General features: G+C 36.0%; 7 protein-coding genes and 1 long non-coding RNA gene across 9 annotated transcripts in view; 3 read left to right on the forward strand and 5 right to left on the reverse strand.

Annotated features, from left to right (window-relative positions):
• LOC143921132 (integrin beta-nu-like) overlaps positions 1-1,951 on the reverse strand; it is a 36,426-nt gene extending 34,475 nt beyond the window's left edge. Inside the window, exons 1-3 of one of the 2 annotated variants that reach the window (XM_077444261.1) lie at positions 1,670-1,951; positions 1,461-1,618; positions 1,223-1,388 (exon numbers count right to left, since the gene is read on the reverse strand). In XM_077444261.1, the coding sequence (XP_077300387.1) occupies positions 1,223-1,388; positions 1,461-1,618; positions 1,670-1,878 (533 nt within the window). In that variant the 5' untranslated portion in view covers positions 1,879-1,951. The remainder of the gene's footprint in view (positions 1-1,222; positions 1,389-1,460; positions 1,619-1,669) is intronic. The other variant, XM_077444262.1, reaches the window with a different exon arrangement.
• The window catches only part of LOC143921168 (uncharacterized), a 420,653-nt gene that overhangs the window by 307,365 nt on the left and 88,217 nt on the right, over positions 1-25,071 (reverse strand). The window lies entirely within an intron of this gene.
• LOC143921171 (uncharacterized) overlaps positions 1-25,071 on the forward strand; it is an 895,047-nt gene that overhangs the window by 3,041 nt on the left and 866,935 nt on the right. The window lies entirely within an intron of this gene.
• LOC143921164 (uncharacterized) overlaps positions 1-25,071 on the reverse strand; it is a 754,379-nt gene that overhangs the window by 1,923 nt on the left and 727,385 nt on the right. The gene's annotated exons all lie outside the window — the stretch shown is intronic.
• LOC143921284 (NADH dehydrogenase [ubiquinone] 1 alpha subcomplex assembly factor 2-like) lies at positions 3,990-4,710 on the forward strand. Its single transcript, XM_077444521.1, has 3 exons — positions 3,990-4,106; positions 4,211-4,364; positions 4,437-4,710. Exons 1-3 carry the CDS (start codon positions 4,025-4,027, stop codon positions 4,618-4,620), a joined length of 420 nt encoding a protein of 139 aa, XP_077300647.1. The 5' UTR covers positions 3,990-4,024; the 3' UTR covers positions 4,621-4,710.
• On the reverse strand, positions 4,981-6,996 carry LOC143921163 (major facilitator superfamily domain-containing protein 12-like). The gene is made up of 5 exons (XM_077444332.1): positions 6,815-6,996; positions 6,629-6,740; positions 6,404-6,554; positions 6,224-6,327; positions 4,981-5,711 (listed from the first exon to the last, which is right to left on the reverse strand). Exons 1-5 carry the CDS (start codon positions 6,983-6,985, stop codon positions 5,662-5,664), a joined length of 588 nt encoding a protein of 195 aa, XP_077300458.1. The 5' UTR covers positions 6,986-6,996; the 3' UTR covers positions 4,981-5,661.
• LOC143921304 (glutathione S-transferase C-terminal domain-containing protein homolog) lies at positions 8,598-11,792 on the forward strand. The gene is made up of 2 exons (XM_077444552.1): positions 8,598-9,120; positions 9,159-11,792. Exons 1-2 carry the CDS (start codon positions 8,598-8,600, stop codon positions 10,493-10,495), a joined length of 1,860 nt encoding a protein of 619 aa, XP_077300678.1. The 3' UTR covers positions 10,496-11,792.
• Positions 11,800-12,971, reverse strand: LOC143921155 (mitochondrial import receptor subunit TOM40 homolog 1-like). The gene has a single exon (XM_077444319.1). The coding sequence runs from the start codon at positions 12,765-12,767 to the stop codon at positions 11,814-11,816; it is 954 nt and encodes a 317-aa protein (XP_077300445.1). The 5' UTR covers positions 12,768-12,971; the 3' UTR covers positions 11,800-11,813.

A 25,071-nucleotide genomic window follows, 5' to 3' on the forward strand; every position in this document is an offset into this window, starting at 1 on the left:
ACACACTGCATTCGATTGTCCAGCATGGAACGCACATAGAACCAATCTAAAAAATGAACTCGGTGTTAACTCATTAACGACGACTAACATGATTCCTGCTATGCTTGAGAGTGCAGAGGCGTGGACAGCATGCACTACGTTTGCAGTATGCATCATGCGGGAGAAAGAAGAGGCAGAACGCGATCGAGAGAAAAAATGTCGGACTTTGTAAAATGACGAGAGCCTAGATGGCTATCCTGGCTACCCTTGAGCAATACTTAATTAGTAGCCGGGTGGTAGCTGAAGAGGAGGGGGGTTTTAGTGGGTAAAAATCCCACACTACCACCGGAATTAAACACGTCGGTGGTGTCTTCTAGAAGATTTCCCCCCGCCGAAAAAAAAAAAAAAAAAAAAAAAAAAGTACCGTTTACCATGCACCCTTTTTTTATCTTTCGACTTAAGATCTTTCTATTTTCGATCTTTGCCTTCCGATATTTGCGTTTTCGGGCGTTTCACTTTCGCTCCCGTGAGGGAGATCGGGTTTTTTTAGATACTCTTAAACATGCGAAAAAATGTGGGATGCCTTCATGGCACACCTAGCACACACCGTCCTAAAATCACCCCTTGGAATGTTTTCAGTAAAATTTTATCCTAGTATTATCCTTGCGTGACAGTGATCGATAGCGGTGTATCACATATTTTTAAAAAATTAGGAGAACCCCCACAGCGAAGAGCCAAGCACACGACGTGCCGTTCTTCCCTGTGTGATTTCGCCGTAACTCTCTGTTTTCGTCGCACAGCCTTACTTACATACGTGTGCTCGAGCAGGATATAAGAGGACTCGGTTACGTCATACAAAGTCCCCTTGTATCCTACACTCGCACACGTAAGGCTGTGCGAAAAAAACAGAGTGATTTCATGGCACGCCACTAGTACATATGTATGTAGCTTTTGGAAAGGGTTAGAGCCCAGAGTCAAGAGACCTTATACAAAATTTGTAAAAGGATCAACTCTTACATTTTTAGCTCTCATCCGAGCAAAACCGGGCAAACTTTTTATAATAAGCATATTGGAAACGAATGCTTACCTTATCTTTCAAAATTTTAGTTAACCATAAGAGGGGGGAGATGTAGGAAAATCATACTTTCTCTAGGGTCCAAATTCACTCTCGACGGCCCTGACTATACATACATACATACATTTATGGGTGGTATGGAAAGCAGTAACTGATTCAAAAGTATACCTAAAGTTTTTAGTAATATTTTTTAGTTCTCTTCCAAGGTCATCTTTAAACTTAACCAAGGTTTCTTTGTCGTCTTTCATACTCCAAGTTAAATCCATCAGATAATACAAATCCAATGAGAAATCTTTAGCTGGTCTATAATGGAATGAAAAGTTCTGCGGTTCAACTAAAATCAAATAAAAACAATTAAAAGCTCAATCCCATTTGATTATTCGTCCGTATTATGTATTTGACTAACAAGGTGAAAAGGAGAAAGAAAGTTTTTGCGGTCTGATTTGGACAGTATCCATATTCTCCTCATCGACGACGTCACTAAATAACTCGTAACTCATTAAATCAATCTTAGGCTGCCTCGATGAGAGAATGAGATCTTGCGAACACTCAAGTTGCATTAATCTGAAACACGCATTTTTTTTGAACATAGGTTCTTTGAACGTAAGGTTAAACCTTTCGCGTGAAGAGCATCCTATCACAAACTGGGAATATAAATGATAAGTTTCATCTTCGCACCAGCTGCACATCGAATCTTCGTTTAAACAAGAGCCGCATGTGGTATGCTGTTCGCACCCAAAATAATCAATTTCATTTTCCTCCAATTGACCACTCGCGAATACTAAGCTAATTAGCAAGATTACTGTTAGTGTAAGACACCTCATGGTATTATACACGGTACACCAGGTGTCGGAACGCGATCGAAACTAAGCTCACCATAAAGGGTTCTATGTATGTATGTGTCGTAATGGATCTATGCCATGATATCGCTCCTACAGTATTTACCCACCAACTTCGCATATTTACTTTATATAGGTCGGCCAATCGTTAATACAACGCTTATCAGTTTATCAGTTTGTCATGTTTTACTTCTTTCTAAAAACCGTACCTAATCAATGATGGCTATGGCAACGCATTGATGAAATAAACATTCTTAGCAACGCTTCCCAAACCTGTTTAAATCACTAAAACTTGCATAAAAGCAGGCGAGTAACTTCTATGCCGCACGGCATGCGGTGCATGCGGGCCTTTTAGATTTAAAGGCCCAAAATGATTTTAAATTAAAATACTAAAATACTACATTTTTCAAATAAAATTCGTAATTTTTTTTTTTAATTATTCATAAGACTAATGGAAGCACTAGTTTAAACTTTATTCTCCAAATTGCGTGCCGAATTTTCACGATTTTGTTCTCCTTCTCACGACATTTAATAGTTTTCCGTTATGGTACAGTAATAATACATAATTGTCTGCAATGATCTATAAACCCGATGTTAAATTAAAAAAATAATCGTTAATAAAATATTTTCGTTCCATTTTTGTATTGTGAATCACGTTCTCGTATTTGATATCGTTCGAAATTTTCAGATAGTTATTTTATTTTAAATGAAATATTCGTTAGCGTAATTTACTATAGTTGTTTTTAAAGAATTAATAAAACACTAAAAGAAATTCGATGAGTCAACTCAGGCTCAGTGAATTAGCAATATAATAAATTGAACATGAAGAAGCTTCTAAAATGTCTCAGAATTTGTGACTTTGAGAGTTAATCGTCAATTTAATTTAAAAAATAAATAAAAATAATAAAAGGGGCCCTTTTACTAACATTTGCATGCGGGCCCAATTTTTCTAGTTACGCCACTGATAAAAGCGGGCTTTCTTTTAAAATTATGTCAAAAAATAGTATTGGTCATTTCTCTATATCCAGGTTACCCAACCTTTTTGAAGTTGGAGCTACTTTTTATCCAAATTTTCTATTTTGCGATCGACATTTTTTTAGTTCTTGAAGTTAAAAAGATTCACTTTAAAAGGCAAAATATCAAAATAGTTAAAACCTTTCGTAATTCTTTATATAAATAAGTCACAAACGTCCTATTAATTTTTTTTCTGTATCAATACATTCCATTTATAAGCAATTTGAAATGCAAAAATTGTAATTCTAAATTTCACACATCCATTGGAAAAATCATTACGATGGGTTTTACTACACTTGGGATACTATTTTCGGTAAATGGATAATTTCGCACAAACGACCATCTTTGCCACGAAAATCGCGAATACGGATTATCTGGCACTCGAGTTCTCGTTAGCATGATATTTCACGTAGGCAAATCTCGATGGATGGAATTTTCGGCTGCCAGATGTTCCGTGATTGAGATTTTAGTGACGTGCGCGATAATCACCAAACTATTATTTTAATTCGTATTTTTAGGTGACGAGAATAGATTGCAAATTTTATGAAGCTCATTAAAGTCACGAAGCCTCTTGTTAAATTTATTAAATTTTTTTTGTTTTTGTTTTAAACGCCATTATTTTTTAACGATAGGTTGCATCATTATCCTTTTTTCCCAATTAAAAATGTTCTTATTTTAGGCAATAGCTCTCGAAACCTAACAAAAACATAATCTTTGCTGAACCACCTTGTTCCATTGTTTAATCAGCAAATGTGTCTCCACTTATTCCAAAATAATTTTATAATGTTCTTCTCTGAAAAGCTTTATATCTAATAGAACGCCCAGCAGGGGGATAGTCGACACGTGTGCGTAGGCTGTTTCAAAGGACAAGCGTCAAACTGAAAATGAGTATTTGTGCAAGAGTAATGCAGATATGCAATGCTGCTAGCTTAATTCGGTCAAATCATAAACGATAAATTACCTTTCCGAAATCATTAGGTGATTTTATAAATATTTTACACGCCGTCTCTCATAAGTTATTTTTTTAAATCAATATTTAAACGCTGGATAAGAAAATTAATGTTATGGCCAAATGGGTTAAATAAGCAAATTTGACAGCTAGTACGCATAACCAAAAATGACGAGAAGGGTGTGGTTAAATGCGTGGAATAACTTAGTAGCTTCCTTTAAACCTAAACAAATCACAGGAAATCACAAAGGCACACACTTTTGAAATATCCATTGGCAAATCTACAAATGTCACAAACATAATTTTTCACGAAACTAATGTTGCACCATAATAATATACACATTACAATTGCAGGAACGGATTACATAGGTAATAAGTATTACGAAATACCCGCAGATCCATCTCGAGGAAAAAGGAGACCAGAACGATGGTTCGAGGCTACCACCGGTGAGAGCGGTTTCGACAATTATAAACCAGCCGAATGGGAATCTTGGCTTCGTCATAGGAGGTAACACCGTCTTTTACATAAACTAATTATTCTTAGAATATCGTTTCACTTGCTTGTTATTTACGACTATAGAAGTGAACCACCGACGGACGAGGAAATACAAAAAAATCTTGCAATAATGGAAATGAAAAAGACAAATGCAGCTTTATTAGATAAAAAATTTGGAAAAGTAAATGAAATTTCCGCGCCAAATGATATCAAAGGTATGGATTCTTTCCCAAAATACCCAGAGTATCAATACGGCAGAAAAAAGTAGGGACAAATATTTAAATAAATGAATATATGTATGGCTAAGTAGTAAAACAATTTTAATTTTCATATTGTATATATTTTAAAATTAATGTTCAATAAAAAAAAATAATAATATAATAATTGTTATTTGTATATAATTTAATAAATTCGTTTTACCTATCATTACAAAAACAGAAATGATACAAACTAAAATTTCTTACTATTGAAAGAAAAGGCATTGACAATTTGGTGTTTGAAGTCTACTTTTCGAATTAAAGATTTAAGTGACATGAAATAAATATAAAAAATTACCGATTTTCTACAAGTTCATTTAAAATTATGTACATAAAATACATATCTTAAATTAAAAAAAATTTTTTTTTTTACTTTAGTTAAGAGTCGTTGTGTATATGTATAGTTGTTTGTTAGTTTGATTAATGGAAGTGAGATTTTATTATATTTCGAATTCAAATATCACTATAGACCACGGCGACATCACAGATCAACCCAAAGGGTCAATATGGCCAAATTTATTTATTGATTTGTACAGGTAAAAACCCATTTAAATGCCAAATAACCAAATGAGATTTAAATGATCTATTCAATCACTTCTCAGCTTCGTTCAATTAATAGTATATATATTATTATTCATATATCTTTTTCATGTCATTTAAATCGGTGATTTTTAATCGAAAACCTAAAAGTAAATCTTACAAACATAATTGTACGTCAATTCCACAGACACCTACTGTCATTTTATTTACATTGACAACAAAGTATAGAAACATGATAATTATCATATATCATTTCATCATACAATGTTTTCAATAACTTTTAACGTGCGTATAAATAAATGACATTCGCGTAAATTTTACACTATTTGTGCACATAAGATTACACGTATTTGGAGCTGGGTTACTTCTCTTAACAGTGTATATAAATATAATATTTTTTTCTAATACAATTGCAATAATATCACAGTCATATTGCTCGTCTTTTTAAATACTAAAAGTATTATATAAAAATACTGATGAAAAGATCTATAGTTTGTCAAAGTTTCAAAACTTTACGACTGAGTCGAATTAGTATTCTCTTCTTCTGTCGAAACAATCATACCTGCAACAGGTAATTTTCACAAAAGCAATGATTATTATTATTATTTATAAATTTTTATTAATATACACAACACAGTGGAATCCCGAAAAATCGTTCTCCCTTAAGTTGAGTCTCAAAATTTTCCTATAAAATAAATAACCCAAAATTTAATCACAGTAAACATTCGAGAGTGGATCATTATTATATAATAATCGTTCCGAATCTAATTGACTTTAAAAAAATCTATTAATATCTAACAATTTTTTTTATTAATAATTAACCCCTTTTTTCAGGTAGGCAGTATAAAATAAATGTATTTTCGTAATTAAATACATTTCTGAACAGTTAAAACTCGATGAATCGAAATTCCACCGTAATGACACAATGAATTGTTTGACAATTCATCGAATTAAATAAAATGAAACTAAAACTTTAAAAGCGTTGGACATTTGGCAGCAAAAACAATCTTTTCTTTCGTAAAAACAATCTGTATAATCGTAATAAATAAAATTTAACATAATTTCTAGACTGACTATTTATACGAATGGATAATACAGCCAAAATTGCAAACGTCGCCGCTCCTCCGCATCCGAACGACACCGCCCATCGATAAAAGTCCGAATCTGCCGTCTCGGCTCTGAAAAATCAACGAACGCTCAGTCAAATCACCTCAATTACTATTGTCTGACAATATGACACTTTGAATAACATACAAATGTTGGATCAATACAACCGCCAGACCATTGGCAAGTTTATCAGAGAAACTCATAGCACCATATACGAAAGCGGCAGTATTTGTCGCGTTCCCGATCAAATCTGCCGTCAATCCTAAACTTGTTACCAACATCAAAGCTCCACCCGCACCTAAAATCACAATCATAAATTTACACGTATGAGATAACATATGTACATAACAATTTTCATTCATGATTACTTACCAAAAACTATCACAACTACATATATTTGATATATTGAATAGGATGGCCCGTGTCCGAAAAACATCCACATACAACCGGCTATAGCGATCAAACCACCTAACGTATACGCTGCCTATAATTAAACGACACAGCGGTAGAAAAGCAATCACAACAAGATACACAAATAATACGTCAAAACAAGAATACCTTTCTACCGAGATAGCGATTCAACGAACGCACAACTAGCGATGTTACAAACGAAGATATAAACATCACCAACGGCACAGAAGCGAGAGTTACGCCAGGTAAAGCTAACGTTCTATGCAAATAGAGTGGTATAAATACTTGGCTCAAATTCACAAACAGCCTCGTTCCCATGTAAACAAATCCAACCTATAAATCAACAAGTATTCATTGAGCTTTTTCAATAAGTTTTTTTTTTTTTAAATATTTATCTCCTAAATTGTGATTCATTTTATGTATACTTGAGCGATTGTTTGGGGAAACTCTTGACCCAAATTAATAATAATTTTTTTCCTCATAACATCCGAGATATCATACTAACATATCATACTAGCATATTGATAAAATTTGTGTGCAACAAGTATTCATTACAGACAAATTTTATCAATATGCTAAGGTTAATATATTTATTGAATGTTATGAGGAAAAAAATTATCATTTTAATTCGAGAGTTTCTCCAAACAATCGCTCAACTATACATATGATGAATCACAATCTGAAAATTTATGAGATAAATATTTAAAAAAAAATTCTAATTTGAAAAAGCTCAATTCTAGAAATAACAGTAAAAATGCCTGTTATGTATAATTCATTAACAATATTACTAATGTTGTACCTGATGAAATATCATCGCATTGGTGTTGGCATCAGAGAAGTGTAATATTAATAGAAGTGGCTTTAGGTGTTTTTGTTGTTGTCAAGTGACATTCTGTCCACGGACAGATCTAAATAATTTTCGCATCAGTCGTATTTGACGCTTGGTGCTCGACGTATGTCCGATAAAAACTTCTCTATTTGTTTATATTACTCGCAAGATGGGTAAGCATTGGTAAAAATTGCACAATACATTCAAAAACACACAATTAACAACATGGGATACATTTTTATAAGTAAATTGATCCAATTGTATTCCGTGCGATGTAGCGTATTTATAGAGACGTACCGCGTAAAATTGACAACAATTATTTATTCGTAAGGGCCCCTCTATTCTTATTACATCTCTCTGGTTGGCATATTTAGTTATTAAATAAAAAAAAAATTAAAAGAAATGTGTCAGTCCTGTTTGATCCGCACGCAGTCGAATTTTTTTCAAATACCTTTTAAATATATTTATTTAATTGTTTAATATGAAAAAAAAAATGGTAAAAACTAACTAGCTGCCTACATATAAACAATATAAAACACTAATAGAAAAATTAATTAATTATTTAAATAAGTTTTCAATAGATGGCGGTAAATTCTCAGAGACTTAGCGCCGTTTATTAGCCCAGAGGAAACATTGGTTGCAAACAGTATATATATATAAGTTTTTTTCTTTCGTTATTATATTCGTACATTTTGTTGGCATTGTTTTGAATTGAAACGACTATTATAGTACGGCGAGCGTTATCGCAGACAGATACACAGAATAGTGATATTATATATATATGATGATGATAATGATGCATGTGTTTAAAAAAAATTTGCTCAATGTTTTATGTTTGAAATTGCATATACACCGACTCGTAGAGAGAACATTGATAATATCATACAAAGTTCGATATCATAAAATTATATTATACTAATGGCTTTACCCGGCTTCGCTCAGTATTTTTAATATATGTAGGCCATTTGAACATGGCTAATTTAATAGAGTATATTTATATAATATTTAATTTAATATCGGTGTTAGGTCGGGTTTGATTTTGACGTGTGCGAGTTTGACGTTTGGAGGTTACGAATTCGGATTCGGATTCGGACCGGGAAGATGGAGCTGAGCGTGGAGGTGAACGAACGGTCGTCTTCCGAGGCCGAACCTCGTCTCCTGAAATGCCCCGTGGAGACGGCGGTGATGGCGTGCGTGCGTTCCTACGTGGAGATGCAAACGAGCGCTCCCACCACCACCACGACGAGGCTGGAGACGCATCCGGCGGGAAACGGCCGCCTGTGGATGCGACTTCCCGACGCCCTGGAGAGTGACGTCTCGGACTACGTGGAGTGTCGGCTGCCGGCAGTGCGACAGTCGAGTGCGAGTTCGAGTGCGAGTGCGAATCCTACCGGTGACTCGCAAGTGCAAGTGCGAATACGAGTGCAACACCTGAGCGGAGGCTTGAGTGCGGCCGCGCGTCGCCTGGCCAAGGCTTCGGCCGCCGTGTTCGAGTCGCCGCCGCACCACCCGCAAGGTCTGCTCGGCTTCCGCGGCAGCTGCCTCCACGCGCCCAACGAAACCTCCGTCTGGACCAAATTCTGCGAAGTGGAAATGGTGGAGACCACGGAGCTGCTCGTCCGCACCGCCACCGACGGCTCTCTCCGATCCGACCACACCCACACCTCCTTTCACATTCCGCACACTTTGGCCAGATTTTGGCCGAACGCCACCTGACGCAACCTCTGCGCATACACAACGTTTACAAATTCGCTCGCCGGATGCAGCACAATCAGGCCGCACTCGACCAGAGAGGAGACGCGTCCCAACCGGTCGCGGAAGCGTCTCGAATCGGCAAAAACAGAAAGTGGAAGTCTAAGAAGGCCGTCCTCATCGAAAGCTCCACCCCGCTGAAAGACTTGGGATTGGACCACGAGTTCGCCGAAGGACCGCACTTGACGCTAGCCGACGTCTTATTATACCCTTGCTTTTATTTGATTTTTCACATACTGAATTTAGATAGACTTTCTGCTCATCTGCCCGAGACCGTCAGGTGGTTTCGAAATCTTCGATCGCGGCCTCGGTTCGAGAAGCTCGACGACTTCTTGAGCGACGTGTGCCGACTAACTTTTAAAGACGAATTTATAATATCCGACAGTGTTGAATATTTAATGCCCGATGTTGAAAATTGTAGCCTTTATAAGTGCGATCCCAGTCGGGACAGATCTAAAAAGAGGGTTTTCACCAAAGACGTCGAGACTGCTTTGGGATTTATCAAGCAAGGTTTAGAGATTGACTTGTGTAAGACGAAAAGACAGTCGAAGATCGATTGGTCGTCCGTTCCGGACGCCGCTAATCCTTTCGGAGGTCACTTGCCGGCGGATAGAGTCGAGAGGAAGACTCAACAGTTGGAAAATTTAGCGACGGCCGTGTTGAACATAGCCAAAGACGGCAATCGAATAGTAGACTTTTGCAGCGGCGGAGGCCATTTAGGTATACTCTTGGCATATTTGCTACCGTCTTGTCAGATAGTGTTGTTGGAAAACAAGGAGCAGTCTTTGAGTAGGGCTCAAGTCCGCGTGGAAGCTCTGTCCTTGACGAATGTGACTTTCGTCCAGTGCAATCTGGATTTTTTCACCGGTCCGTTCGACATCGGGGTGGCGCTTCACGCTTGCGGCGTCTCCACCGACCTGGTGCTGGACAAGTGCATAGAGCGAAAGGCGACCTTCGTGGTGTGTCCGTGCTGCTACGGATCCCTGCACACTACGGACAGGTTGCAGTATCCACGCAGCGCCGTCTTCAGCGACGTGCCGATCGACTCGTACATGTGCATCGGACACTCGGCCGATCAGACCCACGTCAACCATCCGATGGAGGAGCGCGGAGTCAGGTGTATGACGATAATAGACTCGGACAGGGCCCAGCATGCTATGAGCAACGGATATTCCGTGGTCTTGTCGCAGTTGGAGCCGAAGAATTGCACGCCCAAAAATATGCTACTCGTCGGCGTTCGCGTTTAACCCTTTGAGTCCAATTCAATCCAATCGAATGCAGGTATAAAAATTGTAGCTAATCCTAACAAACCCTAGATAAATAAACCCAAAACCTCCGAGGATTTCGAGTTTTGTAAAGGTGTGTTTAGACTGTAATATATCTTGCAACAATAGAAAATAAACAAAAGACCTTACATCTTCTTCACTGTTGGTGTTGGTCAGCATTCAAAGGGTTAATCAAAGTACAATGTGTATTTTATAATACTTACGGCGACGGTACCATTAACTGAGACCTGCCGAGACCAAATTCTCAATAATTTGTAAATAAATTTTGATTATAAGTTTTATTTTAAATTGTTTCAAATATCAAATTAAAAGAGAGTTAGTAGACGTAATCGCAACTTCAAATACTATAGAAAGACATATATGTACATACAGGGCCGGCTCAAAGGGGCAGCAGACTAGGCACGTGTCTAGGGGCGCCGTAGCCAAAGGGCGCCACTTTGGTTCAATAGCTGGCTTTCTTTGAACCTATTAAACATTTTATATTCAACTTAATTTTTCTACCCGAAGGATTAATAATACTGACTATAAAATATTATAATTTACGAGGAACGCAGGAAATCGACTGTCAAATATCAACGACTCACGAATAAAACTTCCCAAACAATAAACTGTCGTCAATACAAATGGTTATTTGGGATTGTATTTTAATAACAATAAAAATAATGCTGAAACGTGACGCTTAGCAAAATATTGGAAGTATTGAATATTGAAAATTTGCGTCAGCAAAAGCCAAATAAACTTTTATTTCAAATCTTTTTGATCAAAGATAGTTTCTAAATTTAATTTTTTGTATTTTTAAATACACATAAGTTCCACAACATGTTTTTATTGCAAATTTTATTTTATTCATTTTTCTTAATATTATATATTGAACATAAAACGTGCCTATTTTGAATAAAAATTAGTAATTTTAATTTTATGTTTCTTTTCCGGGATTAGGTCGAATTGATTATTGAGTATGATATATTAACCCCTCCACAGTAAATAAATGCATTTTCATTTTTGTATATATGTAAATATTATGATAAGCATGCAACAAAAATCCATTAATTTTTTTAAAGCAAAATGTTTATAAAGGTTGGAAAAGTAAAAATAAATAAATTCGTGCAGTTAATGGATTTTTACAAATATGTAGTCTTAAGCAACTAGCAATTTTTATATTGTGTAAATATTTTATAATGGATGTAAATAATTGAATTAAATTTTACCCTTTTGTCAATGTTATGAATTTGTATTGTACAATAAAAAAAAACACATTTTGTATATGCAAACATTTTATTCAAACAAATACCTCAAAACCGACTCCAAACTTGACGGACTTGGGGTCTAAGGAGTTGCACAGGAGGCTTATATTCGGCTTAACAACAATATTGTCCCTTTCGTAAAGGCTGTTATTGGTCAAATTCAATGCTACGTAACCGTCGGTGTCGACAGACGTCCGAAGACATACGTCCTTTTCGATGATTTGGCATGCGAGCGACCCTATCAGGTGCTTCGTCTCGAAACACACGTCCAAAACAGTCGCGATCTTCAATTGTGGTTTGATCTTCTTGAACAGACACACCTGGAGTCCTCGGTTGTTCAGCGTTCCGGACACTACACCGAGGTTGTCTTCGCAGTACCGGCCGACTATTGAAGCCCGCTTCGAGTCGATCGAGGTGATGTTCGCCGTTTGCAAGCCCAACTCTGCCCCGATTGATACTTTTTTATTGATCTCGTGCAGGTGTTGCAGTATGACTTCTGTCTTCGATGCGTTTATATTGGAAATTGAAGCCGAGGTTGTGAAGTTCTTTCCGGAGTAGTCAAAGACGCAGTCGACGGTGCCGGCGTTGACGTGCTGCACGTGTCCTGAAACTGAGCACTTCAATTCCTCGGATATCGACTGTTCGAGTGTTATGTTGCTGTAGCCGGCTTGGTTCTGATCCGTCGAGTATCTCTCCAGCTCCCGGCCGACGTATGCGTTGTACGGAGAGTGGTACGGCTCCAGCGGGTTCAGGTTTAAGTTGAAGTTGTACTTGACTTGATCGTTGATGTTTTTGTTTAACAGCAAGGTGATGCCTGAATAGTGTTTTGGGTATACCTGTTTACATTGACGATGGATGTTGACTAAAAGAATCGGGCCGGGACTCAACAGTGCTTCCTTGGCTCCGGACATAATCGTTTGCAGAGATGGCACGTTTTTAGATGCTGGACGTGTGAGCGAGGAAATTTCATCATTGATCTGAGACCACATATCGACGATAATATTTAGATAATGTAAGATGTAAATTTGCTACAACTAATATTAGACGATTATTTATATCACGGTGTGACCATTCGAAAATTTATGCACTGTACATATTGCATTTGTCTGCCGAAACTTATTGAATGAATGTTTGAATGATTGAGTTATTGACGCTAAAAATTGTTGTTGTAATGCAAATAATATTTATTTTTCTGTGTCACGGTGACGTAATACAGTGATGTCCAACTGGGTGCCAAAAGTGTTTTGTAAGATTGAAGATGTCTTTTTAAATTAGCTTTGTATCGTTCAGTTGATTTTGGAATAGACATTGATACTGTAAGGCAGGAAAGGTATGTTGACCGTATCCCGGCCTAACGAAACACATGTTGCGTAGTTTGGAAGAGGGTCGTTTATTTTTGTTCAATTGGTACAATGGTTATTGTATGTACGAAGAGGTTGAGCTTCGGAGAAGTGAGCTGGTTGAACTCCAGAGGTTCACTCTGGTGTTGGGAGCTGGTGCGTTGCTTTATATACGTTCTGGCTTGAAGCGTGTCGTGTGCAGATGCTTTGTCTTCGTTTCCAGGACATGTGTTGACCTGTTTTCGAGGCACGTGTCTTCGGTACACGTCTGGTTTATAGCTATGGGGTCAGCGCCACGCGTAAATGTCTTTTAGGACATGTGTTGCAGTTGCCTGATGACATCACTGTTGGGTTTCGTTCGTTTTACGATCCAGCGATGAACTCTTTCTTCTGGAATGGTCAAAGGGGACGTTGCCCTTGTGTTATGCATGTTTGTACAGGATCGATGATGAGATCACTGGTTTTGATTCGTAATAGCACAAGTCGTGCTATATTCCTACAATACGTTTTATTGTTATTTTAAAGAATTCGAACACTTCACTTCGTATGTAGGTAGAATGCTCCATTTATAAAAAAATTAATTGATTTTATTTAAAATAAAAATTTTCCGGTCAAATCAAATGATAATATTGGAATATAATAGACAAATGAATAATTTTAACCAGAGTTTAGTGACTTCTCAAACTTGAGGGCTTTTATATAACTTTTAGTCTTAGTAATAGAGCTTCAATTATCTAAATTTAGACACTGACAGAGAGATTGATTTGCAGTAAAATCGGCAGAAGTGTTTTCAGCAATTTGTCTGACGTAGTTGTTGCTCAGCGACGAGTTATTTATTTGCTTTAACGGATAAGGCTTTTATTCACAACACGACACAATGAGTTGGCTGATCCTATTTGTAATGGTTGCTGACTTTTAATGACTCGAAATATTAATAACGAGTCAAACTTTATACGTTATTACTACACTGGACTTATACTTAATCTTCACATAATTCATTTTTTTTTTTGGTTTGGTTAATTAGTGTCAAATTGAATCACGACATGTTTATAAGTACATAAAATTCTTATTGATTTATTATTCACATGTTTTAGTACAATTGTATGTTATATTAACTAAGTTTGTTCAATCACGTGTAAACTGCACGCAGCCTGCGGGTCGCTGATTTTCAGCTTCTGATTTGAACAACATCAATTTTTGGTGATTATTAAAGCAACGCCATCTATCGTAAATGTACTAGTTATAGAATATTTTATTTTAATTATATTAGGTTTAAAATAAATAGGCAAATATTAAACTTGTCGAAACACTCGCATCTATTATCTTATCTAGATTTATTTATAGTATATTAATATTTCAATAATGAGCATATTTTAAATCAATCGTTGGAATTTTTATTAATTGTAATAACAACATGAAACACATTTTTTTCTTGTAACAAAAAAATACGGCTGATTTTTTTTACACTTAAAAATTGAAGGTCAATCGCGAAATAAGACAACTGTCTAGCGATAGTCAACATGTGGCTTTTGTGTATTTATTTGGTCAGTGAACAGATGATCAGTATATTATCGGTCACTTACTGCTTGATTGTCTGTTTGTCAAAAAAACTTAAAAAATAAGCAGTTTACTGGCAAATCATTTTTATCTAAGGTATTGTTGCGTAGGGGTGGGTGGAGGATCCAAATAAAAGGCCAAAGTCGCTTCACGGCATTTATTGGTGATACACGCATTGCCAGTGCTCCGTCCAGAGTGCCTTGATATGGTCTAAGTACCTCCTTATAAAGGATAGGTCGCTCAGGGTATCTTCCTCGACACGTTTGTTTACTTATTGTCATAGTCACGTACCAGATATGTGGTCTCACGGTCTCGCACAGTCAGTTCTGAGAATTCTAGTGGGAAGTGGCTGGGTGCCGTTACCGTCTTCTAAGCCCATCCATTGTTTAGCCGACTTGCACTTGGTCTGAAGATAATCCTCGAAGACCAATAATAACGGTCGCAGGAACGCGACGTCTCACGCTCGTCCAGATTCTGGGAAATAGCGATGCGTAATCCGAGGGTCTCCTTTGTTGCACTCGAAACCACTTAAGCCGCCGGATGATGCCGTATCACTAAATTTTTCTTAAATTTGCTAACCATTTATTGAAAAAAACTGACCATTTCAATTGTTGCCTTTTTTATTTAAATTTAATTTTATCTACGTTGAACAATATTAACAAAAAGTTACCAAGTGCATATACATATATCTGTACCTTATTTATTTTATTTATATATATTTTAGCTATCAAGCTAATTTAAAAATACATCTTAATTATTATACTTAACTCTAAAATTTATAATTAACTTACATATATGTACTGTCCCTCACAGAGGTGTCTCTTCGCACCTCGCAAGAATGCATCCATGTTCTTAGCAGACCTGATGCACTCAGGGAGGGCATTATACATGAGCACACCCCTGTGAAAAACACCCCCGGCTGTCTTATTTATTCTTACTCTACTTATAACTATATGTTTATCTCTATTCCTTATTATATAATCATCAAAATAGTTAGGCAATAACTTATAAACAAAAGACAATGTACTAATATTTAGACTAATTCTAATACTCATCCATCCTAATTCATTTAACATACTTCCAATACTCTTAAATCTACTCACATTTAAAATACCTCTCATAGCTTTATTCTGTATTTTTTGCATTTTTTCTAAATCTTGGTCTCTAAACAAATTAAGCACAGTGGCACAATAAACCACATGTGGCAATACAATTGAATTAAACACTAAAATTTTACTTTTTTACTTAAAATATTTCTTAATCTACATAATATACCAACTTTTCTAGCCATTTTTTTATTATATAGTCAGCGTGCATTTTAAAATTTAGTCCCGAGTCTATGTATACTCCTAAGTATTTTATATTTTCAACTTTTTCAATTAACTTATCATCAATTCTAATTTCATTCAATATATTTTTATTTTTACCATTCAACCACATCATTTTTGTTTTATTCACATTCAGCTTTAATTTATTTTCACACAACCAGTCATTCACATAATTTAATTCTATATTTAAAATCTCAGACATTACATCAACATTCTTTCCAATTATATACATATATCAATGTATCATCTGCAAACAGATGTATTTCACAATTCTTAATTACCTTAACAATATCGTTTATATATAAAATAAATAATAAGGGTCCCAATTTGGACCCTTGCGGCACTCCATGAGGTGTTACAAATTCAGAGGATAACACCTTATCAATTTTTACTATTTGCCGTCTATTATTTAAGTATGATTGAACCCACTTAAAAACTATACCATTTATTCCTAACTTATATAATTTTTGTAATAAAATATTCCTATCTATTGTCTCAAACACTCGTTTAAAATCTAGAAAAACTGCTCCAACAACCACACTAGATTCATCCATCGCCTCCATCCAATCAGAAACCACCAACTGGATAGCGGTTTCTGTTGAATGTTTCACTCTAAATCCAGACTGTTCCACAACCAAACAATCATTTATACTAATGAACTCTTTCAACTGAATCATCATTTCCTCCAGCATCTTCTCAACAATTGGTATGTACATAACATATTGATGGGCCTCATTTCACTGGCTTTATGTGTACCAGTAACCTTTGGTACCGGTAATGAAATGCTCTGACAGAATATTTAAATATCGTTAGTGTATATGTTACAGTTGAAGTGTATCTTCCAGTTGTAATTTATTATATTTTGATTAGTTTAAATATATATCAACTAATCTGATTCCAACATGCATTAAAGTTGAAGTGTATTATTAGTTGTAATATATTCCAACTGGCGTTTTAGGTCATTCATATTTGAATACAATTCAATTAGTAAATTATATTTTTACAAGCGTAAATACACTTTCAACAGTGTGCGCAAGCTGTAATATAACAGTTGAGTTTTGACAACGAAAATCCATTAACAGACATATTATGTGAATTGAGTGATGACATTTTTTTATTCTATGTTGTAAAGTATATTTTAATGAATAACAAAAATGTATTTTCATTAAATTAAAATAAAATCGGGTGTTCTTATTGTTGCGTACTTCCGAGTTGTATCAATGAATTCGCATTTTAAATAAAAAACTCGTGGCTGAAATGTTTTTTTAAAAACATATGAGTCTTATAGTCGGAAGTTATAATAAAATCTAAAACAGACGACTGATCTGTAATATCGCCGTTTTTCTGTAAGCACTTGGCGATTTTCACATTTTGGCGGTCATTGGCAATGTCAAGTGGAGATTTTCCGAATTTGTTGATGATGCTAGTGTTACTTCCATTGCAGACGAGAAACTGCACGAGGTAAAGTGAGTCGCATTCAACTGCCACGTGCAGAGGAGTTTGGCCATCTCTATCTGGTAAATTGGGATCGGCCCCTTTCTCAAATAGAAGTTCGACGGTTTCCTTACCAGTCATGGTTCGATTTGATTCGAAAAGTAAGTGGAAATCAATGCTCTTTTCCTCTAAAAATTTCAAGATACTTTTGTTAGCAAATTCACTGTTCGTTTCCAGTAACGTTCTGTTGCATAGATCGAGTGCTTTGTAATTGTCTTTAATTTCCAAAACCGCACTCTTCATCTGTGCTAACATCTTCAAGATCAAAAGAAGCGGTGTGCATCCTTCTTTATCTCTCGAGTTAACGTCGATTCCTTCCCGAATGAAAAGTAATATGCCATTTTTGTTACGACCTTTTGCAGCATAATGCAAAGCAGATCTTCCAAACTCATCATTGGCATGAACGTTCAATCCCTTCCGAATGAGCATTTCGAGAATATCGTCTTCACATCTGTTTGCTGCGTAATGAAGCAGCGTTCTTCCACAATTGTCGACTGAGTTTACATCGGCTTCATTTTCCAATAAATTAATGAAACAGTGGGATTTGCCATTGAGAGCCGTGATGAAAAGCGGGTTTTTTCGATCATTACTCGGGTACATATCGAAAAGTAATTGAAAAGCAGTGTCATTTATATTGAATGCTGCATAGTAAAGTGGAGTTTGTCCACTCTTATTGACAATGTCGATTTTTGGGTCCTTATCCAAAATCATTTTGCAGACATGGTCATTTACGCACGAAGCTGCATAATGAAGTGGAGTGTTTCCTTCTCTATCCACAATGTCGATATTTGGATCCTTTGCCAAAATTACTTTACACAAGTTATTATATTCACACATCACTGCATAATGAAGTGGAGTTTTGCCACTTTTATCAGCAATATCGATATTCGGGCTCATTGATAAGATACGTTTGAATACATTTTCTTTTTGACACGTCGCTGCATAATGAAGTGCAGTTTTACCGTCATTATCGGCAATTTCAAAATTTTTGCTCTTTGCCAAAATCATTTTACATATGTTATAATTTAAACACGTCGCCGCGTAATGAAGAGGAGTTTTTCCGTATTTATCGACAGCTTCGATATTTGGGTCTTTTGCCAATATCAGTTGACATACATTATCATTTGCGTAAACCACTGCATAATGAAGTGGAGTTCTTCCTTCATTATCGGTAATTTCGATATTCGGGCCCTTTGCCAAATCATTTTAAGCACATTATCATTTTCGCGACTTGCTGCATAGTGAAGAGGAGTTTTTCCCTTTTTATCGGTTATTTCGATATTTGGGTCCTTTGCCAAGACCATTTCGCAAAACGTCTCATTATCATGCGTCACTGCATAATGAAGTGGAGTTTTTCCTTCATTATCCACAATGTCGATATTTGGGCTTCTTGCTAAAATCATTTTACATATATTATTATTTCCATGTACCGCTGCGTAATGAAGTGGAGTGATTCCATATTCATCGGCAATTTCAATGTTTGAGTCCTCTGTTAAAATCATTTCGCAGAACTTTTCATTATTATGTATCACTGCATAATGAAGTGGAGTTCTTCTTTCATTATCCACAGGATTGATATTTGCGCTTTTTGCCAAAATCATTTTAAGCACTTTTTCATTTAAAAACGCCGCTGCGTAATGAAGTGGAGTTTTTCCTTCATTGTCGACAACTTCGATATTTGGGCTTTTTGCCAAAATCATTTTACGCACATTATCATTTACACAAGTCGCTGCGTAATGAATTTGTGGTTTTCCTTCAATATCGGAAACTGTGCTATTTGGGCCTTTCTTCAATATAATTGTACAGACACTATCATTTACACATGTTGCTGCATAATGAAGAGGAGTTTTTCCCTCTAAATCAGCAACATCGACATTGGGGTCTTTTGCCAAAATCACTTTACACACATTATCGTTTACACACGTCGCTGCATAATGAAGAGGAGTTTTCCCTTTTTTGTCGACAATATCGATATTTGGGGCTTTCGCCAAAATCATTTTTAACACGTTATCATTTACACAAGTCGCTGCGTAATGAATAGGTGTTTTTCCTTCAATATCGGGAACTGTGCTATTTGGGCCTTTCGCCAATATCATTTTACAGACATTATCATTTTTGCACATCGCTGCATAGTGAAGTGGAGTTTTTCCTTGACTATCCACAATGTCGATATTTGGGCCCTTCGCCAATATCATTTTACAGACATTATCATTTTCACACGTCGCTGCATAATGCAGAGGAGTTTTTCCTTTTTTATCGGCAATTTCGATATTTGGTTCCTTCGCCAAAATCAATTTACACACATTATCGTTTACACACGTCGCTGCATAATGAAGAGGAGTTTTCCCTTTTTTGTCGACAATATCGATATTTGTGGCTTTCGCCAAAATCATTTTAAACACGTTATCATTTACACAAGTCGCTGCGTAATGAAGAGGTGTTTTTCCTTCAATATCGGGAACTGTGATATTTGGGCCTTTCGCCAATATCATTTTACAGACATTATCATTTTTGCACATCGCTGCATAGTGAAGTGGAGTTTTTCCTTCACTATCCACAATGTCGATATTTGGGCCCTTCGCCAATATCATTTTACACACATTATCATTTTCACACGTCGCTGCATAATGCAGAGGAGTTTTTCCTTTTTTATCGGCAATTTCGATATTTGGTTCCTTCGCCAAAATCAATTTACACACATTGTCATTTACACATTTCGCTGCGAAATGCATTAGAGTTTTTCCTTCGTTATTAGCAAGGTTGATGTTAGAACATTTTTCCAACAATAATTGAATTGCATTTATATTTTCATCAAATATGGCATAATTAATTGGTCTTTCATAATTTATGTCGAAAATATCCATATTAATTTTAACCTTCATCAGAATTTCTATCAACTTAAAATAATCATTTTTAACGGCGAAATGTAAAATTGTTTCTTCATTTTCACCCAATTTTAATAGTAAGTACTGAGGATTCTTTTGACCGATATCTTCTATTAAATCTTCGTACACTGTTGGTTTTTTTTGAACAATTGCTTCTCTCAATTTCGCATGAAATATTAATTCGTCATTGTCATTGGGCTTTAATACACTGACAACTTTTGGATAGCCATTTAAAACTGCAATATCTAATGGTGTTTCTTCTTTCATATTTCTGTAATCTATAAACGTCTTATCTTTATAATTGGCAAATGTCCTGTCTTTACTGTACAAATATTGAACTACTTTGTCGTGACCGTTAGCGGCTGCAATATAAAGTAAACCCCTATTCCGTTTTAAATCTGCTCCCTTCTCAACAAAAAACTCAACGACTTTTTCGTTGCCTTTTTCAGCTGCTTTCAAAAGAGGTGTCTCAGACCAATGATTTGTACAATCAACATCGAGATCCTTCTCATGTTTCCATATGGTTTCTATTGTTTTGCAGTCATTGCGATACGCTGCCAATAAATGCAATGGACTGTTTTCCTTTTCGCCATAATTTGATTTGCTGTAGTAGTCCTTAATTATTTGAGGATATTCACTGGAGTATTCCCAGACGCACACCGCATGCTCCTCAAAATGTGTTGCGTTTAATAAATCTAACGCTTCTCTCAGTACGTTTTCTTCAATTCGGCTTATCCTTAAATTCAGTCTAGTTACTTTCTGAATAAGACGATGCACATTCACTTTGCCGTCAATTAGATCGATTAATGAGTAGTCGTCCAGCAATTCTGTTGCCTCTCTTATTTTTTCAATATCCTTTTCCATTCTGGAAAACATTTTTTCAACTTGGATGCCTTCAGGTGACATGTAGGCCATAATATAAAAGAGTTTCAGAGCAAGATCACCGAAATTTGGATCTTTTTCTATTCGTTTCAGAGATATTTGCCATGTCGTCATTAAAGTTTTATCGTAAACAGCGTAGGTTTCATCGTGACCCGATTTTAATATTAAATCTTGTTGTTCTTTAAATAAAATCAAGTATTCTGCAATCGTGAATCTTGTATTTTTACCCCATTTTCCAGATTTTTTATTTCTCCGCTGTATGTAACCAATGCTCTGTTTGAGGACTAACGGAAGTCTACCTAATGCCTCAATCAACTTTTTTACATCCTCTTGGTTTTCTTGTTCTAGCTCGTTGTTCACGTAGTCAATGGAATCTTTTTCAGAAAAAACCTCCAATAAAATAATTTCAAAGTCTCCATATTGTCCTAGATTCCAATCTCTTCGTCTCGAAGTTATCAAAGTGTAAATATTTCTATTTCTTGGCCCCCCTTTGAAGATGAAATCTTTGACGTCTTTGTAATCTTCGACATTATCTAATATTACTAATGATTTTCGTTGATCCTTCTCTATGTATCTATAGATGTCTTGAACTATTTCGTAAATGTCTCGATCTCGTTTTTCCCCTTTCTTCACACCGAGCTCGCTATTAGTTTCTTTTATCTCTGTTTTTGTTGGAATTCGCAACTCTTTAGCCAGGGATTCAAAAGATTTGATGATATTTTCTACCTTTTCTGACTTGATCATCACAATATTATGATAAAATTGAGACTACAAAGCTGCATATTTTAGAGCCAGTTCGGTTTTTCCAATACCACCCAGTCCAGTTATCACAACTATTGTTGTCCTTCGATTTTCAATCAGTGCCGTGTGTATTTTTTGTATTTCTTTCGTTCGTCCAGTGAATGATTTGGCTGGAGCAAGTAATCCAAATGTAATTTGTTTTCTGTCGATTTTTTTTTTTTTTTTCAGTGATTCGAACTCTTTTATCAATAAGTGATTCGTTTTATCAGCTTCCTGTTGAACCGTAGTTATTAAATTCTTCTCAGTTTTTTGAATTTCACTTTTGACTGCCTGTTCTGATGTTTGCAATTGCTTTTTAATTGTATCACAGTTGTTTTTCAATACGCCTATTGTTTCTTCACAGTATTTCTGATTTTCGATGTTTATGATTTGTAAGCCTTCAAAGCATTTCAATAATCTCTCAGTTATTTCAAAGGTTCTCTTTTCCAAATAATTACCATCACAGTTGTTTATTTTATTTAATAGTTTTTCAAGATGTTGTAAATAGTCCACAGGTTCTTCATTATATCTAATTATATTTATTCCTAAATCCTTAGCTGTTATTGTGCTATTGAACTCTTCCGTCCAGTTTTCCCCATTAAATGGTCGACGGAAAAAATATTTTCCGCAATCTGATTTTGGCCTTTTGAAAAATCGTAATTTTCCATTATCCTTTATAACGATCCCAGCTTTCTCATACAAACTCGACGTTTTCCAATTTTTTTCTAAATTGTCGTTTTTATATTCGATTTCATAGCCCGGTGACTTTTTCTTAACATATGGAATATCTGGAATATAGTTGGTTGGAATATTACATAATCGAACTTCGGAAGGAAGAAAATCCAAGAATCCTTCCTTGGATTTTCCATACACGATATTTTTAGCTTCTATTTTTATTTCGAAAGAATCATTATCAGTCTTCTCTTTTTGTTCTATGATGAAATTCAGAAATCGTTGAACTCCATCTTGAGCAAGCCTTTTCATGGCCCCCCGAGGTCCACGACTTGAAGTAACCCCCTTGAATTGGAATTCGAAGCTAGAGAACACTTGAATTGCAATTTCCGCAAATAGCTTTCTCATTTCGGTCTTGTTTTCATGAAAAAAATAAACAATACCCTCATATTTACAGGAAGAATTCTTTTTACCCCACAGACAATAACTTTCCATAGGCTTAGTCACTATCTTTGCTCCTCCACTAAATCTCACAAGTCCCAATGCAGCACCCAGTATTGCTTCAATGGTTTTGGGAATTTCGCCAGAATTTCTAAGGCGACCCTCAATAATATCATGATGGGCTTTCAACGTTGCTTCCATATCGTTAACAAAATAAATGACAAAATGTGAAAGGCGATCATATAATTCATATGGCTTGTTCAAATCAAGTTTAAAATCCTTTGCTTCACAACAAGAAATTTCTGCAACGTTTGAGGCCATGGTGGTATTGCGTTGGAGTATTGACTGAAATAAAAATAAAATTTACGAATTTAAAAGTTATCATTGTGATCCTCATTTATAAATGAAACTCAGAAGAGGCTTTTAAAAAAATAGTCAAGTTGCATTTGTTCTCAAGTAAATATCGTAGAAAAATTATGTCTGGGATAAAATATATAACATATATACATCTTTCTATGGAAAGCGATCTCAAATTGTCAAATTTGAAAATGAAAAAAACTAATAAAAACCTTATAAAAAGCTAAATCGTGTAAACTTATACGGTACGCGACATCTGGGCTACGGTCATCTGGGCACAAGATTTAGAAACTTTAAGTTGTCTCACCCAGTGATGTGAGACAACTAAAAGAACTCGCGGTGCACCCAGTTTTACAATTTTCAATTTTCAACAAATACTTGTCGATGCCAAACTTACCTGCGCAATGCTCTGAAAGGTTCAAGGTTTTTATTGCTACTTTTTATAGCGCATTGACGATATAACGTTTAGCGAGCAGTGGCATATAGAAAAGTTCCCGAGATATGTATATATGTATGTACATAGATACTGAGATACATACATACATAAGTCACCTATCATTATATCGAAAAATGGCAATATACGTATTTATATGTATAGGAAGCGCAGCCAGATGGGGCCCCATGGACGTGTGCCCCCGGCGGGGCCCCATCTGGCTGCGCGCCCTGCGCAAAAAAAAACACGAACGGGATACAAGAGGAACAGGCTGTTCCTCTTGTATCCCGTTCGTGCACATTAAGTAAGGCTGTAAGACAAAAAGAGAGAGAATTTCAGCGCACGCCACTGATACATACATAAGTCACCTATCATTATATCGAAAAATGGCAATATACGTATGCATATATGTAAATAAATGTAGTGCCTCAATAGGAAAATTTACCATTGGGTGAAATCAGAGGATGACGTCAATAGCCAGATAGTTCAACGCAACGACTGCCGAAGACAAAATTAAACATCCGTCTGTTATCATGAATGATTCACGCCCTGGTCCAGTGGTGGCGAACCGTAATTTCAATGTCGGAAATGTATGTAGATTGGATTCTAATTGAAATGGGATCATACATATGTATACATATAACTTCCATCAAAATGTACGAATATAATAACGGATCAAGAAAAAACTTCAATATACATAGGGTTGTCAAATTTCATGCAAGTCAAACCCCCCCCCCCCCCCAAATCAGATCTGTAGGTCGAGAGGTTATGTTGTGACCGAAACCCGGCCTACGGAAACTCGTTGTAGTTAACAGAGTATATTTATTTTCTCCAGAATACAATTTATGGTAAGTACAGAAAATTTCACGAGGAAGTGGGGTAGTTGCCTGCTTCAGGGAAAAGTCTGGACTGGACTGCTGCTGCGTCTGCTGTGCGGGTTTATATATGGAAGTTCTAAGCGTGGCGTGTGCAAAAGATCTCTTTGTTCTCCAGGGCACGTGTTCTCAGGGCGAGAGTTTTATAGCTTTGGGCTCAAAGCCAGGACGATGTCCGTAAGAGAATGGGGTCATACGTTTCCTTTGTTTTCCAAGACACGTGTATACGAAGCACGTGTCGACCTATTT

Source organism: Arctopsyche grandis, chromosome 13 (assembly GCF_051622035.1).
Source record: "Arctopsyche grandis isolate Sample6627 chromosome 13, ASM5162203v2, whole genome shotgun sequence".
NCBI classification, from domain to species: Eukaryota; Metazoa; Arthropoda; class Insecta; order Trichoptera; family Hydropsychidae; genus Arctopsyche; species Arctopsyche grandis.